At 36.0% G+C, this 12,813-nt stretch overlaps 1 protein-coding gene across 12 annotated transcripts in view; it reads left to right on the forward strand.

Moving 5' to 3' along the window:
• IKZF2 (IKAROS family zinc finger 2) overlaps nt 1-12,813 on the forward strand; it is a 160,092-nt gene that overhangs the window by 133,875 nt on the left and 13,404 nt on the right. For all 12 annotated transcript variants that reach the window (XM_045520462.2, XM_045520465.2, XM_045520460.2 and 9 more), the window contains 2 exons: nt 4,034-4,171; nt 12,009-12,152. In XM_045520462.2, coding sequence (XP_045376418.1) covers nt 4,034-4,171; nt 12,009-12,152 — 282 coding nt within the window. The remainder of the gene's footprint in view (nt 1-4,033; nt 4,172-12,008; nt 12,153-12,813) is intronic.

Consider the following 12,813-nt stretch of genomic DNA (forward strand, 5'->3'; position numbering starts at 1 on the left):
ATGCCACATGCAGGGATTTGGACTTTGTTCAATAGAAGTTCAAAGTCATTGAAGGTTCTTGATGAGGGGAATAACATAATTACATAAGGGAAGAGAACACGTGCTTTAAAGTCTATTATGCTAGCCCAGGTTACTGATAATGAAAACTTGAACTAGGGTATTGGTTGTGGGAATGAGAAGGCAGGATAAACTTGAGAAACACTAAGAAATTGAGTATATAGAATTTAGCAATTATTTGGATATGGGAAAAGAGGTAGGAGGCAGCAAAAGTGACTGCCTTGTCGTGAATCTAACTTATTAAAACAGTGGTAACACTAGCACAAAAGAACACTCAGGATAAAGAAGTAGTTTTGTAGGGGAAGATGATTTTGGATTTTTTTTTTTTTTTTTTAGATTTCAGAGGAATATGCACGAGGCAGTACTCAAAAGGCAATTGGAAGTGTGAGTCTGAAGTGCAGCCATTCAGCAAATACATACCGAGTACTTCCTGCGTTTAATAACTATGATAAGCTCTATCAATTCAAAACTGAGTAAAACATGACCTCTGTCCTCATGATAGAGCTCATTTGGACAAGGGAAACCGATATCAAATGGATAATTACAATGCAGTTACCATAAGTGATGCATCAACAGAGTATGTCCAGAGTACGGTGAGAGCACAGAGGAGGAAACTATGTCCTTGGGTTCACCTTGATCATTTTTAAAATGCCTGTGACAAGTAGGAGCTTACAAACATGGGAAATTATTCTGGGCACGACATGGACGTTTTATATAGAAATAATGGCTTAATCTACAGGGAAAAAGAAGAGACTACTGTACTGAGAACAAAACCTGGAGGAACATACACATTTGCCAGGTAGGAAAAGGTTGAGAAGCCAGTAAGGGAGGATGCAGAATCTAATCCCAGAAGCTAAAACAGGAGATTCAAGACTCCTGAAAGTATGATAGTGACAAGAAATTAGCAAGACTGAGGATTAAAGTCTACTGGATTTACTGTTTCAGAGGCTATTGATGACTTTTTTCAAATGTTTCAGTCATAGCTGAATGAAGGCATTTCAGATAGTGTGACTGTGTAATAACATCTATAAAAAAGTAGCAAAATACTAGTCCTCTTCTCTGAATTATATATATAATTATAGAATTATATATAAAGAAACAATATATACAGTATAATAAATATAAACAATATTTTCATGAACTTGATTTTTAAGAAATGTGGATGTTCCCTGAACTTATGGCAATCATTTCATGACATATGTAAGTCAGATCATTATGTTGTTCCCTTTAAACTTACACAGTGCTGTATGTCAGTTATATCTCAATAAAGCTGGAAGAAAAAAAGGAAGTATCAAAGGAACTGACAGGAAGTGGTCTTAAGGGGATAGTAGAGCCCTTGGATTTGGCAGGGACTGTTGATGATGTTTGAAAATAATTTTCAAAAGAGTATTGAGGGTGTGATCCAAACTTTCAAAGAGCTAAGTACACAAAAGCCAATGGATAGATTTGACAGCAGTTCTCGGAAACACTGCCTCTCCTCCACCTCACCCTCCCTGCGCTCCACATTATCTGACTAACTTCTACTTTTTCTTCAGTTATCAGCCCATGTGTTCATACCTCAGGCCAACCTTCCTGTCCAAACTTCTCAAACTAAATTGGCTTCCTCATGTTATACTAGCTTACGATGCTTTAGCTCTGTAGAATCTACCACAATTTGTAGTATATTGCTTTCCATTTGTTAAATATCTGTCTTTCTCACCAGACTGTCGGTTGCATGAGGATAGGCACCATGAAAATTTGCTTTCCACTCCACGTTTCAGCCTCGTCCCAGTGTGGGTACATAGTAGGCTTCTAATAAATATGTATGAAATGAGAGAAGTAGAAGGATACGCTGGAGCATTTCCAGAGCACATTTCTTGGATATAGAATAGTTTACAAGAGATGTCAAAATCCAGCATGTCGCCCAGTTTGTGGATTGCTGGAATGGAAGCAGACAAAGGTTGGGGGAAATTGAAGTTATACTTTTAGAACAATTTACTCAAATCCCTATTGTACTCACCGAGAACAAGGATGGGATGAAGAGGAAAGAGTGATGTTTTTAAACAAATAGATGTCAAAATGGGAGAAGCTGAAGTAGAGCAGATGGCACAGACTTCTACAATGAGAGGAGTAAAAAGTAGACTTTTCTTTCTTATCTGGTGAGTTGCGAGTTTATAGGGATTTGTAAGCCAAGGGGAGTGGCAGGGAACTATCTTTTAATTAAGTTGAGAAGGCATCAGATTTCTTAGAGAAATAAGGGGAAGAAAGTGTAGAAGATATGTTCACTGTGAAACGTAAGTATCATAAGACATGATGCAATAGGACTTATAAAGGGGAAGGCAGAGATGATGGAACTAGTTTATAGTGGGCTATTGACTACCATGTACATGCTTAATAAGTATCAATTGCTTAATAGACTTGTTCAAACTCAACAAAGGCTTTTTATGTCATATGTAATATGTTCAGATCAAACTCATCAAAGGCTCTTTGTAATGTGTAGCCCCATGTCTTGGAATGCAATCACATGTCAATATATTTATATTATTTACATTAACGTTTTTGACTAAAAATATTTTCTTGTATTTTTTAATGCTCTCACACAGTGAGTCTTCACAATATACAGAACTGCCTCATTTTTACTTCCCAGAAATAAATAGAAGTTACCTAGGTTTTTAGAAGTGACTAATCCTGCCTTACTTTTGTTTTTTAAGATGGTTTATAAAAAAAAGTGATTATGAAATAACTGATTTGAGTTTACATGCAAATACAATCTAAAGGCTAGTTTCGTTATTTTTAAATCAGTGTAGTGAAATTTTTATGCAGCCATGAATACCTTACCTTATTAAAGTCTTTCAGTTCTGGTTATGACCAGTGTCATAGCATGAGTTAGTTAGGGGGCGAGAGTGAGGGATGCTATCTTTGACCATGTGAGTTGTCTATTGGTCCTCTGGGCAAAACGGAATGATTCCTAAGGGAGTCAAATGAGAACAGCTGATCTGATTTACACTGTGCTTTACTGAGGGCTCTGGCAACCGACCACCCGGTGTTTTATGGTTTTCTGTATCCATTCAAAGCCAAGAATCAAAGTGCTCTGTGATAGCCTTGTGAATAGTCATACACTAAAACACACCTCTTTCCCTAAATGTGTTTTTTTCCTTCTTAATTTTTTTAAGTGTTTTTTTTTTTTTTTAATATGAGCATTGAAGTATTTTACAAGGTTTACTGAAATATGGCTCTCTGGCTAGTAGAAAATAATTCATTTCCTGAATGTGAAATATGTAGTTATCCCTGTCATTGTATAACTAAATATGTTAGGGCTTCAGCGGTTATTGTCAATAATCCTGACTCAAAGCACCTAGTAGGTTAATTCTCGGTAATATAAGAACAGTGCTGATGTGGGAGAATAGACTTAACTGCTGCAAAGTTTTGCATGTGTGAATAGTTATTACCAAGGTGGAAAGAAAAGAGAAACTCACTGCTTTTATCTGTACTTTTTCTCATCACTTGAATTCTGTTTAGTCTTCCTGGTACCCATGAATAATCTTTTCATTAAACAATGACATTTTGAGTTGTTGCATCTTAGTCTCCTTCAGTAAAATTCTGCATTCCCACCCCCCTGAATAAATAAAAATAATTCTCATCATGGTTTGTCTTTTGAATGAGTCAAAGCTGAGAGAATTGTGTAAGAGTAAGTGTTAGTGTGAAGAGTCAGATAATTCGAAGATTGATCATCAGCCTCTCATGGTCTAGGATACAGTCAGAGCATGCTTTTGATTCAGTATTTCCCCTGTCACCAAAGGTATAGTCTGCCTTTTCTTGCTGTTTTTTAATCTTGGTAGAAATTTATTATCTTTAGTCACCTAAATTGGAGTGTGGAGGAGGAAGAGATTTAATTCTGAAAAGCATATAAATGCGTCCTCCAGACTAGCAAAAGTTAGCTCTGAATTTGGCTTTGGAGGAGAGCTGCCAGCACACTGATCTTGAGTTCTCTTCACAGTGGGGAAACCTCACAAGTGCAACTACTGTGGACGAAGCTACAAGCAGCGCAGTTCACTGGAGGAGCACAAGGAACGCTGCCACAACTATCTCCAGAATGTCAGCATGGAGGCTGCTGGGCAGGTCATGAGTCACCATGGTGGGTAACAACGGCATTCACCATCGCCATTCTCCCCTCTACTGCTTTCGTAGTTTTGTATGGGTTAAAGAGTTCTCTCTGCCTGTCAGCATGAAGGTAAAATCTTACTCTGTTTTAAAACAATTTTAGATCACATTCATTTTGTTTGGGATTTTCTTAAGCACGTGAAACCAGTTGAGCTTTGGGACACTGCAAACAAGCTCTATTGACTTTTGGGATCCACCCAAATTATTTCTGATAGTCTGTGTTTGAATTAACATAATGCTGGCAGCCGGCCTTGAATACACCAAAAGGTACTATTTACTCTTTTTCTTATTGCCTGCACCAAAGTTTGAGATGGTTTCACATAAGTCTATAGGTTTTCTAAAAGAAGTAATTGGTTGTGTATTTTCATTTCTCTTAGGTAAGTGATCAGTGGCATAACTGAAAATGCCTCCAATCTGTCTTGGGATTTATCTTGGAAATTTTGCTTTTTACAAGTGTAAGGAACAGTCTAGACTAAAATTAGGCACCACTTCCCTCCACAAAAATCAAAACCCAAACAAAACATCCTGACCTCCACAATACACGATAGCAGGTAGAAAAACTCTCTAAGGTTTATCAATTAACAATTCTCTGTAACTGAAAAGTTAATGTTAGTCAACCAGCCTTACAAAAGAGAATTATGGATTTTAATTCTTTAGATCTGCAGCATCTGTTTGTCCTATTTTTTTTTACTGATTGATTTTATTATGAATATAAGTATATACAAAAATATTAACTGAGTGATATGTTCATATTTTTTATTTGAAAAACATTTGGCCAGCATTAAATAGTACAGTTGGGAGATCCTACAGTCACTTTTAAACTATAAATATCTATTTTGTATTTATAGACAGCTTACAGGTTACTTGCAGGGTTCTTATTTATTTTATATCGAATGTACTTATGGAAATGTGTCTGTTGGACAGCTAGTGAATACTTGTTGAATTGGGAACTTTTTAAGTTTAAATTCTTTTGTTATCCTGAATGACTGAAGCATTTCTTTGTATTGAGGATGGTTTATGTAATTTAAAGAACCAGATTTAATTCTGTCATTGTTAGGAGAGAGTTTTTTGTTTTTATATTGTTATTATCATTAAGTAACATTTTTTTAAAAACCTGTCTGTGTTTGAAGTCTTTGTAAATTTGGTACTGCAAGCTTGCATTACTGGAGCTTATAACGTAGCATGGGATGCAGAGCATCGAGGTTAAAATGGTAGACTTAGGAGTTCAACAACCTTGGTCTGGCTAGGTGGTGTCTGAGTCTGTCACTCACAGACTTGGTGTGAGAATTAAATGTGATTGTATGGACAATAAAAACCCAATGAATAGTTTGTTTTACTATTTCAGGGCATTAAATATTAAGAAATAGTAAAGTTTTATGTTACTTATCAACATTAACTTAGGCATTTGAGGTTTCATATACTTACTGAGCACCATTCTGTTCAAATGGTTACTTTTAGAGGTGGCTTGAGGTAGGGTAGCTGGTGGAGGCTTGGGGAATGCCAAATTTTCCAGAGACACCTTATGGCACTCCTACTAGGTTTTCCACATAATGTTCTCTCATTGCAGTTTTGACATTTGATTAGATTATTAATTTTATTAACTAATTTTTCCAGTCACAGTTATTCAGGAAACTGTGTTGCAAACACGTGAATAAGAAATAGAATCTCTCCTAAAAGACTTTATATTGTTATAGGGAGGTAAGGTGTCCATAAATAATTATAGTCAGTATATAACTACTATTGATAGATTAACCAGCTATAGAATAAGTGGTGACAGAAATTTTAAACAGGTATATTTTGGGAGAAAAAGACCTCTAAACAACTGTAGCGTCAGCATCAATCCCCATGCGCCTTGCCAGGAAGTAGGTTTTGATATCATATATAGACCCAAATATTTGTTCTTTAATATTGGATGGAGTTTTAACCACATGAGTTTAATGCTACTCCATGCTGTACTTTTTCTAGGGGTGTTGTAATAATAATTTGAGATTACCCTTCATCTCTGTTTCCTTTTGTTAACATGCTTAATGAGAATTGGCTGTAAGAGGTAAGGGTAGATAAGTGCTGTAAGAGAGGCAATATGGAGAAGATGCCACTAGAGCTCATCATTAATCTTGTTTCACATGTAAAGCTTGGCATGTGTCTCGTTTTTGACAGAGCCACGGGGAAATTTATATTTATACCCTTCCCTCTCTTATTGTTCTGTTACATCTTGTCTCTTTTTTGTCTTTTCTATTAGTGGTAGGTATAGGGGTTGCCATCATTGTGGTTACTCATTAGCTCTTTGAAATTACAATTTTTTTTCATATCTGACATTGTTGTATTTCCTATCCTCTCTTTTTCAAAACATGTCCTTCCCCATGTTGACTATTCTAGTGAGGAAGTATCTGAATTCAAAGAAGCTTTCTTTCACTTCACTCAGGAAACATTTACTGAGGGCTTGCTATGTACCAAGCTCTATAGAATGTTCTGGGAATATAAAGACAAAGGAGCATAATTTTGTTCTTATATGTATTGTCTGGTAGGAAGTACATAGTAGACAAATACAAGGAAGCAAATGCTCTAATAAAGGTATATATACATGTCTCCAGAAGCACAGATGTAGAAGTGACCTGACTCTGTCTGCAGAAGTCAAGGAATGTTTTGTACACGAAGTAATTACGCTATACATAATGATGAGAAAAACTGCATAAATCAGACAGATCACAGAGAGTATACATTCCGGGCAGAGAAGTTGCCATAGGCTAAGACTTGGGGTTATAAAAGAACACTAGCAAGTTCCTGGATGTTGAACACAGTAGAGTTAAAGCAAGGATAGGAAATAAGACTGAAATAGTGGGTTGTGATACAAAGAAAGAGCCCTTTACGCTAATCCAATGTTTGAATTTCTCTGGGGTAATCAGATATGTGTCTTCTAATGAAAAAAAGGCACCCATGGAGAATATAGGATAGATGCCTGACTGGAGTGTGAGGAGAGACTAGAAGTGAGGATTTGCAGGAGAAACTGAAAAAGAGGCAGCAGGAGAAGAAACAGATGAAACACTGAAGACATACTTAGGAGTTAGAACCATAAGTCCTCGAGTTTGATGGAAAGGGAGGAAATTAATGACTTGTAGTTTTGGAAAGAAAGGTAATAATGAATTGGGTTTTATGGCAGATTATCTTATTTCAAAGTTATTTTATGCTCATTGTTCAAGTCTTCTTAGCTTGAGAAAAAAGCAAAGTATGTAATTATCATTTCCTCCTTGCCTGAAGACAAAAATGGAAGTGTGAACCAGAAAGATAGCCAACTTTAACATGAGAATATATAGACTTAGGTTTATGTGTTGAATTATTTGATAAAGGGAATTTCTTTATTGCAAGGATGGAGACAAATCTGGGAACATCTAAACTTCTAGTAAGCTTCTTCAACCTATTTCCAATGGGTGACAACATTTCCTTCATTAAGACATTTAGTAAACACCCATTGAACATTATATTTGTCTCATATCATAAAAGGTACTAAACACACAAAGTCAGAAAAAATGCAGTCCCTACCCCAAAGTCACTTACCAACTATTGGAAGAAATAGACCAGTAAATCTAACCAATAGTTAGGACACTGAGTGATAAACATTGTGGGGGCACAGAGGGCAGGTAACTAAATCACAGTAGTTGTCCAAGAGGAATTTCTAGGGAAAGTTATGTTTGAGTGGAGTTCTGAAAAGCAGGATAGCCAGCTAAATAAATGGAAAAAGGTATTTCACGTGGAGAGATCAGCATGTGTGAAGAAACAGAAGTCCCAAGAGCATGGTGGATTAAGGATCTACAAGTAGTTATGTACAATTAGAGCCCAGTTGGTAAAGGCAAGAGAAATTGGAAGGTGTTAAGGCCTAGAGATATAGGCCATGAACAGGGCATCAAGGGCCTGTTGTGCTAAGCAAAGAATTTTGTACTTTATCCTAAAAAATATTATTATGTTTACATTTTATTGCTAGAAATGTTGAAGATAGATCAGAAGAATCAAGGTAGAGCCAAGTAGACCATTGCAACAGTTTCCTGATTGAGTTGGGCTTGGTAGCCAGGAATATGCAGAAAAGTTAAGATAATTGAGAGCAACTATAGATACTGTATCTGAAACACTTGGTACCTTCATGCATATATATCTCTAAGGAGAGGTGATAGGGAGGAGGAGGGGCAGGAGACTGGGTGAAAAGAGAAGAATCTAGGATTTGCCAGAAGTGTCTAACATTGATGACCACATAGATAGTAGTGCCATTCACTGAGGTGGAAATTAGGAAAACAAGAGGAAGTCTGGGGAGGGAAGCAGAGATTTCAGTTTTTGAACACATTATCTTTTAGGCACCTGTGAGAGACAGCCAAGTGAAACTGTCTAGGAGGAAGCTGAATATGTAGATCTCGAGCTCTTGAAAGAAGTCTGGGTAGGAAAAAAAGATATGGGAGCCATCATTATATAGGTCATAGCCTGAAGTAATAGGTTTTACAAGGTTATGTGGGTAAGTATAGAGTGAGACATCTAGAAGGCCAAGAACACACCAGAAAGGGGGGTGGGAAGAGCAATGAAGCTGAGTAAGACCAGAGGATGGGAAAGTGGAGAGAGTGATTTCACAGAAGCCAAAGCAAGTATCAGTATTGTCCAGTGTTATCAAGAATATAATTAAGAAAAATGAAAAGTTTCTTTTCAGTTCTGCAACTGGAGAAAATTTGTGACAAAATAGAAGACATCTGTTGTTTTTCCGTACATACCTTCCTCCTCCTTTAGTTAGTAAGACTTCCATTTTCCTTTAGAGAACTGTCTCCCATTGCAAGAAGCCATGGTGGGATGTCAGTCTAGGTGCCCTGCCCTCTTCTGGCCAGTGGATGGACAGTGACCTAATCTAGGTTCCTCAGACTGTCTTTCTTAGAATTTGAAATTTGAGTGAATTGTTTGGCAAAACGGCTATGTTGGGAATGCTTGTATGGATCTTTATGATTTATCAATGTGATGAGATAATGGAATAATGCAAGGATAAATATATTTTATTCTGGTTATAACTTTAAAAGTAAAGTCAAGAAAGACACCTGGTTATCAAGTTTGTTTTAACAAGTGCAGTTTACATATTAGTATCTTCTTAGCCTAGTTGAATGTATCACTGTGCGATTAACGCTTTATAGAGTTAAGTAGAGAATTTGTTTTGTGTTTCAAGCAACCAATATCCAGAAACACTTTGATGAGTTGCACTCAGATCCATGAAGGCAAATAATTCAGATTAGTTGCATAATATATAAAATATATCAGATAATTTCTCAATGGCAGACCTTAAAAATATTTCAAACTTGTTTATACAAAGTCAGCACTCAAAGTATGTCTACCAAGAATGATACAGCATAGTGACTAAGAGCCCAGGCTCTGGAGGCAGACCACCTAGGTAGGTTCTACTCATATATTCCCAACCAACTGGATATAAACACTGAGATAATTACTTTACATCTCTGGGTCTTTGTTTATCCATCGTAAAATGGAGCTGGTAATTGTACCCATCTCAGGGGGTTGTTGAAAGTATTAAATAAATTATCAAATGGAAAGCCTTAAACTAGTACTTAGCACATAGGGTGAGTCTGTTGTTGTTATTATTGCCAATATGGTAGAAACAAGACTAATATTTAATATGTAAAGGACTGTGGTGAAGTAGAAGTTAGACCAGAGCTCTGCCAAAGTCATTGTTTTCAGTTCACATGAGCTTCATTGAACTTGGGACAAATCATCTGAATTGAGGTGGATGTGGTGTGGGACAGTTCCCACACCCAGGTTTCGTTTTGAGTGTTAAATGTGTGCAAATATGAAAATTCAAGGTGAGACTTAGAGCAAAACTGCCAAGTTTTAGAATACTCATTTCAAAACTAATTAGTATATTCAATTTTGGGGCAAACCCTGTTAACCAGTTTTGCTGTTTTTTAGCAAAATTCACAACAACAAACTTTTTTTTTTTCTTTCCTTCTTTCATTTTGGATCTTGGTTCATGACATATTTTCATCTTTGGTCCATTCATGGCCTGTTTTCCAGTTATATAGTTATTTTTTTTTAATAATGTAGTAAGAGCCGGTGAATTCACTACCTAAAACAAAAGCTAACATTTTGGCAATAATCTGTATCTAATTACATGGCTCCCCACCACATCACCACTGCCATTCCATCCTCCTGGCCTCCCGTATTTGAATTCTATGGTCATTCTTTCTTTGCTTTTTTTTTAAAGTATTTTTTTCTTATTTTCCTTGTTGCTAAGAGAGGACATAATGTTCTATGTAATACCTGAGGACATGATTTTTGCATTTGATATCATGAATTATATCAGTATAGAAAATGACCTGTGTTTCCTTGTTTCTAAGTCTAATCGTGTATTTTTTTTTCAAATTAACATCCAATAATTGCAGAACCCCTTGCTATTCATAACCAGAGGACCTCTTATAAAACAGACATTGAAGATTAAATGTTTCTAGCCTATCCACCAGGCTATACTAAATTAACCCAAAACTTAGAATGAATGTTTATTTCTTTAAACATGTATGAATTAGGAAAACATTTTCCTGACGCCATTTTTCATTTCTTCAAAATCAGCAGCTGTGTTGGTTATTAAATAGGTCACCTGAATTGTGCACTGGATTTTCTTGACTTTCATCTCTTGCTTTCTCACTTTAAGTGTCTACCCTTATAAAGGATAATGCTTTGTGTTGTGCACAGTGAGGCCATTCCTTTACAAATGAAAGGAGCAGAATAAATCATTTTACAGTGCATGATGAACAATTAAAGATATCCTAAGATATGAAACCTTTAGGTTTCCAAACAGTGCTGGCACAGGTACAATTGTAGAAATCAACAGTAATCAAGAAATAATAAGTTAGGGTCTTTTCTGTGAATGTTAGTTTTAATCAGCTGACCTCATCTGTCTCCAATGTTACTCTGTCTTCAGTTAAATGTCTTTTGACAGTATTTTTATTCAAAAACAACTCTTATACGTTCTAGAATGTCTACACCATAAATGTCAATATCTAATGTCAATAGCTATGAGCGAATATATTAGCCTATAGCAACTTAGACAAATGGGATGAAGAGGGAGCAGCACTGGAGAGTTTATGTCAAATGAATTAGAGCAGTAGTTTAGTGAGCAAATATGCCAATTTGGAAATGGATTCTTTTATCTTGCTGAAGGGCTCTTTTTAAAATAAATTGCAATCATAAAGCTGTCACCGTTTACTATGCATGGACATGTTCAGAATTGGATCTCCTTCATGAAGGCTGCTTTGTGCAGGTATGTAGCTACTGCCAGTACTCACTCAGCTCATCAAATAGAAAATCTGCTACAGGAAAATACATGGGTGAAAAAAAAGATTAAATATTGTGCTGTTATTCTATGTGTCTGTTTAAACTTTCCTCCAAAACAAGTTGACTTAGTTAAATTGTTTTAGAAAAATCAACTCCAAAAGCCTTGAGAATAATGCAGTTTTAAAGTAGTATTGATTTTAATCAATGTTAAAAAAGCTTTCAGAGGAATGAGATGAGAAACAAGAAGAACATGTTGGCCACCAATAGTGGCAACAGTTTATGTCATTGATCCGAGAGAGACTCGGATAAAAACAAATCCTCTGTGTGTGTGAGTAAAATTAGAGAGCGTACTGATTTTAACACTAGAGGTTATTCATTCTGCTTGCTTTTATTCAAGCATACTGGCTCATAGGAGTTTGTATAACACACATTGAGATGGCCATTCCAGCTTTGTATCTTTTTAAAATGTTGAAGACATTATCAGATTACATTTTTTGTATGGTTTTATATAGTACCTCCTATGGAAGATTGTAAGGAACAAGAGCCTATTATGGACAACAATATTTCTCTGGTGCCTTTTGAGAGACCTGCTGTCATAGAGAAGCTCACGGGGAATATGGGAAAACGTAAAAGCTCCACTCCACAAAAGTTTGTGGGTAAGCATCCCAAAGACTTTGATTTCTGTAAAAGCTGATTTTAGTGAGCAAAGGCAAGTTCCCATGTGCTAGAAATATATATGGTGTATTTAAGTTCATGAAATGAAGGCCCATCTCTTTTCTCCATTGTCCTTTTCTACTTTATGCCACTCTGTGTACACAAACACACACACACACATATACACACCCCTGGGTATATGGGCCTAAGAAGGAGAAATGAAGGAAAGATTGATAGTAGTGAGTTGCTATCTCAAAATGAAATAATATATAAAGTGAAACAAATAATAATGCTTAAGGGAAATGGTATAGCCCATTAGCCAGTTTTGTAATCTTTTTAAAATTTGCATTACCACCACATTTTTAAACTGTTTTCTTTACACAGTGTTAATGCTTTTAGTATTTCATCTAGAATGAAGAGAAATCTTTTATTTCAAATTCTGCAGTAAAAAAATAACACAGCTGTCTACATTCAGGGTGTTTCATATTTAGATCTATATTTCATATTTGATCCTTGTTTTCATCCAGTCTATGATTTTGAACTGAAAAGATTAAATATGATGCATTAGACTTTCCTTTTCCATTTCCAAGCCCTCAGATAATCTTTATTTGATACACTGAGAATTGTCATCATTCTGCATGCTCTAAGTCAGAGTATCTCTGA

The sequence above is a fragment of the Camelus bactrianus genome, chromosome 5 (genome assembly GCF_048773025.1).
Source record: "Camelus bactrianus isolate YW-2024 breed Bactrian camel chromosome 5, ASM4877302v1, whole genome shotgun sequence".
Taxonomy (NCBI): Eukaryota; Metazoa; Chordata; class Mammalia; order Artiodactyla; family Camelidae; genus Camelus; species Camelus bactrianus.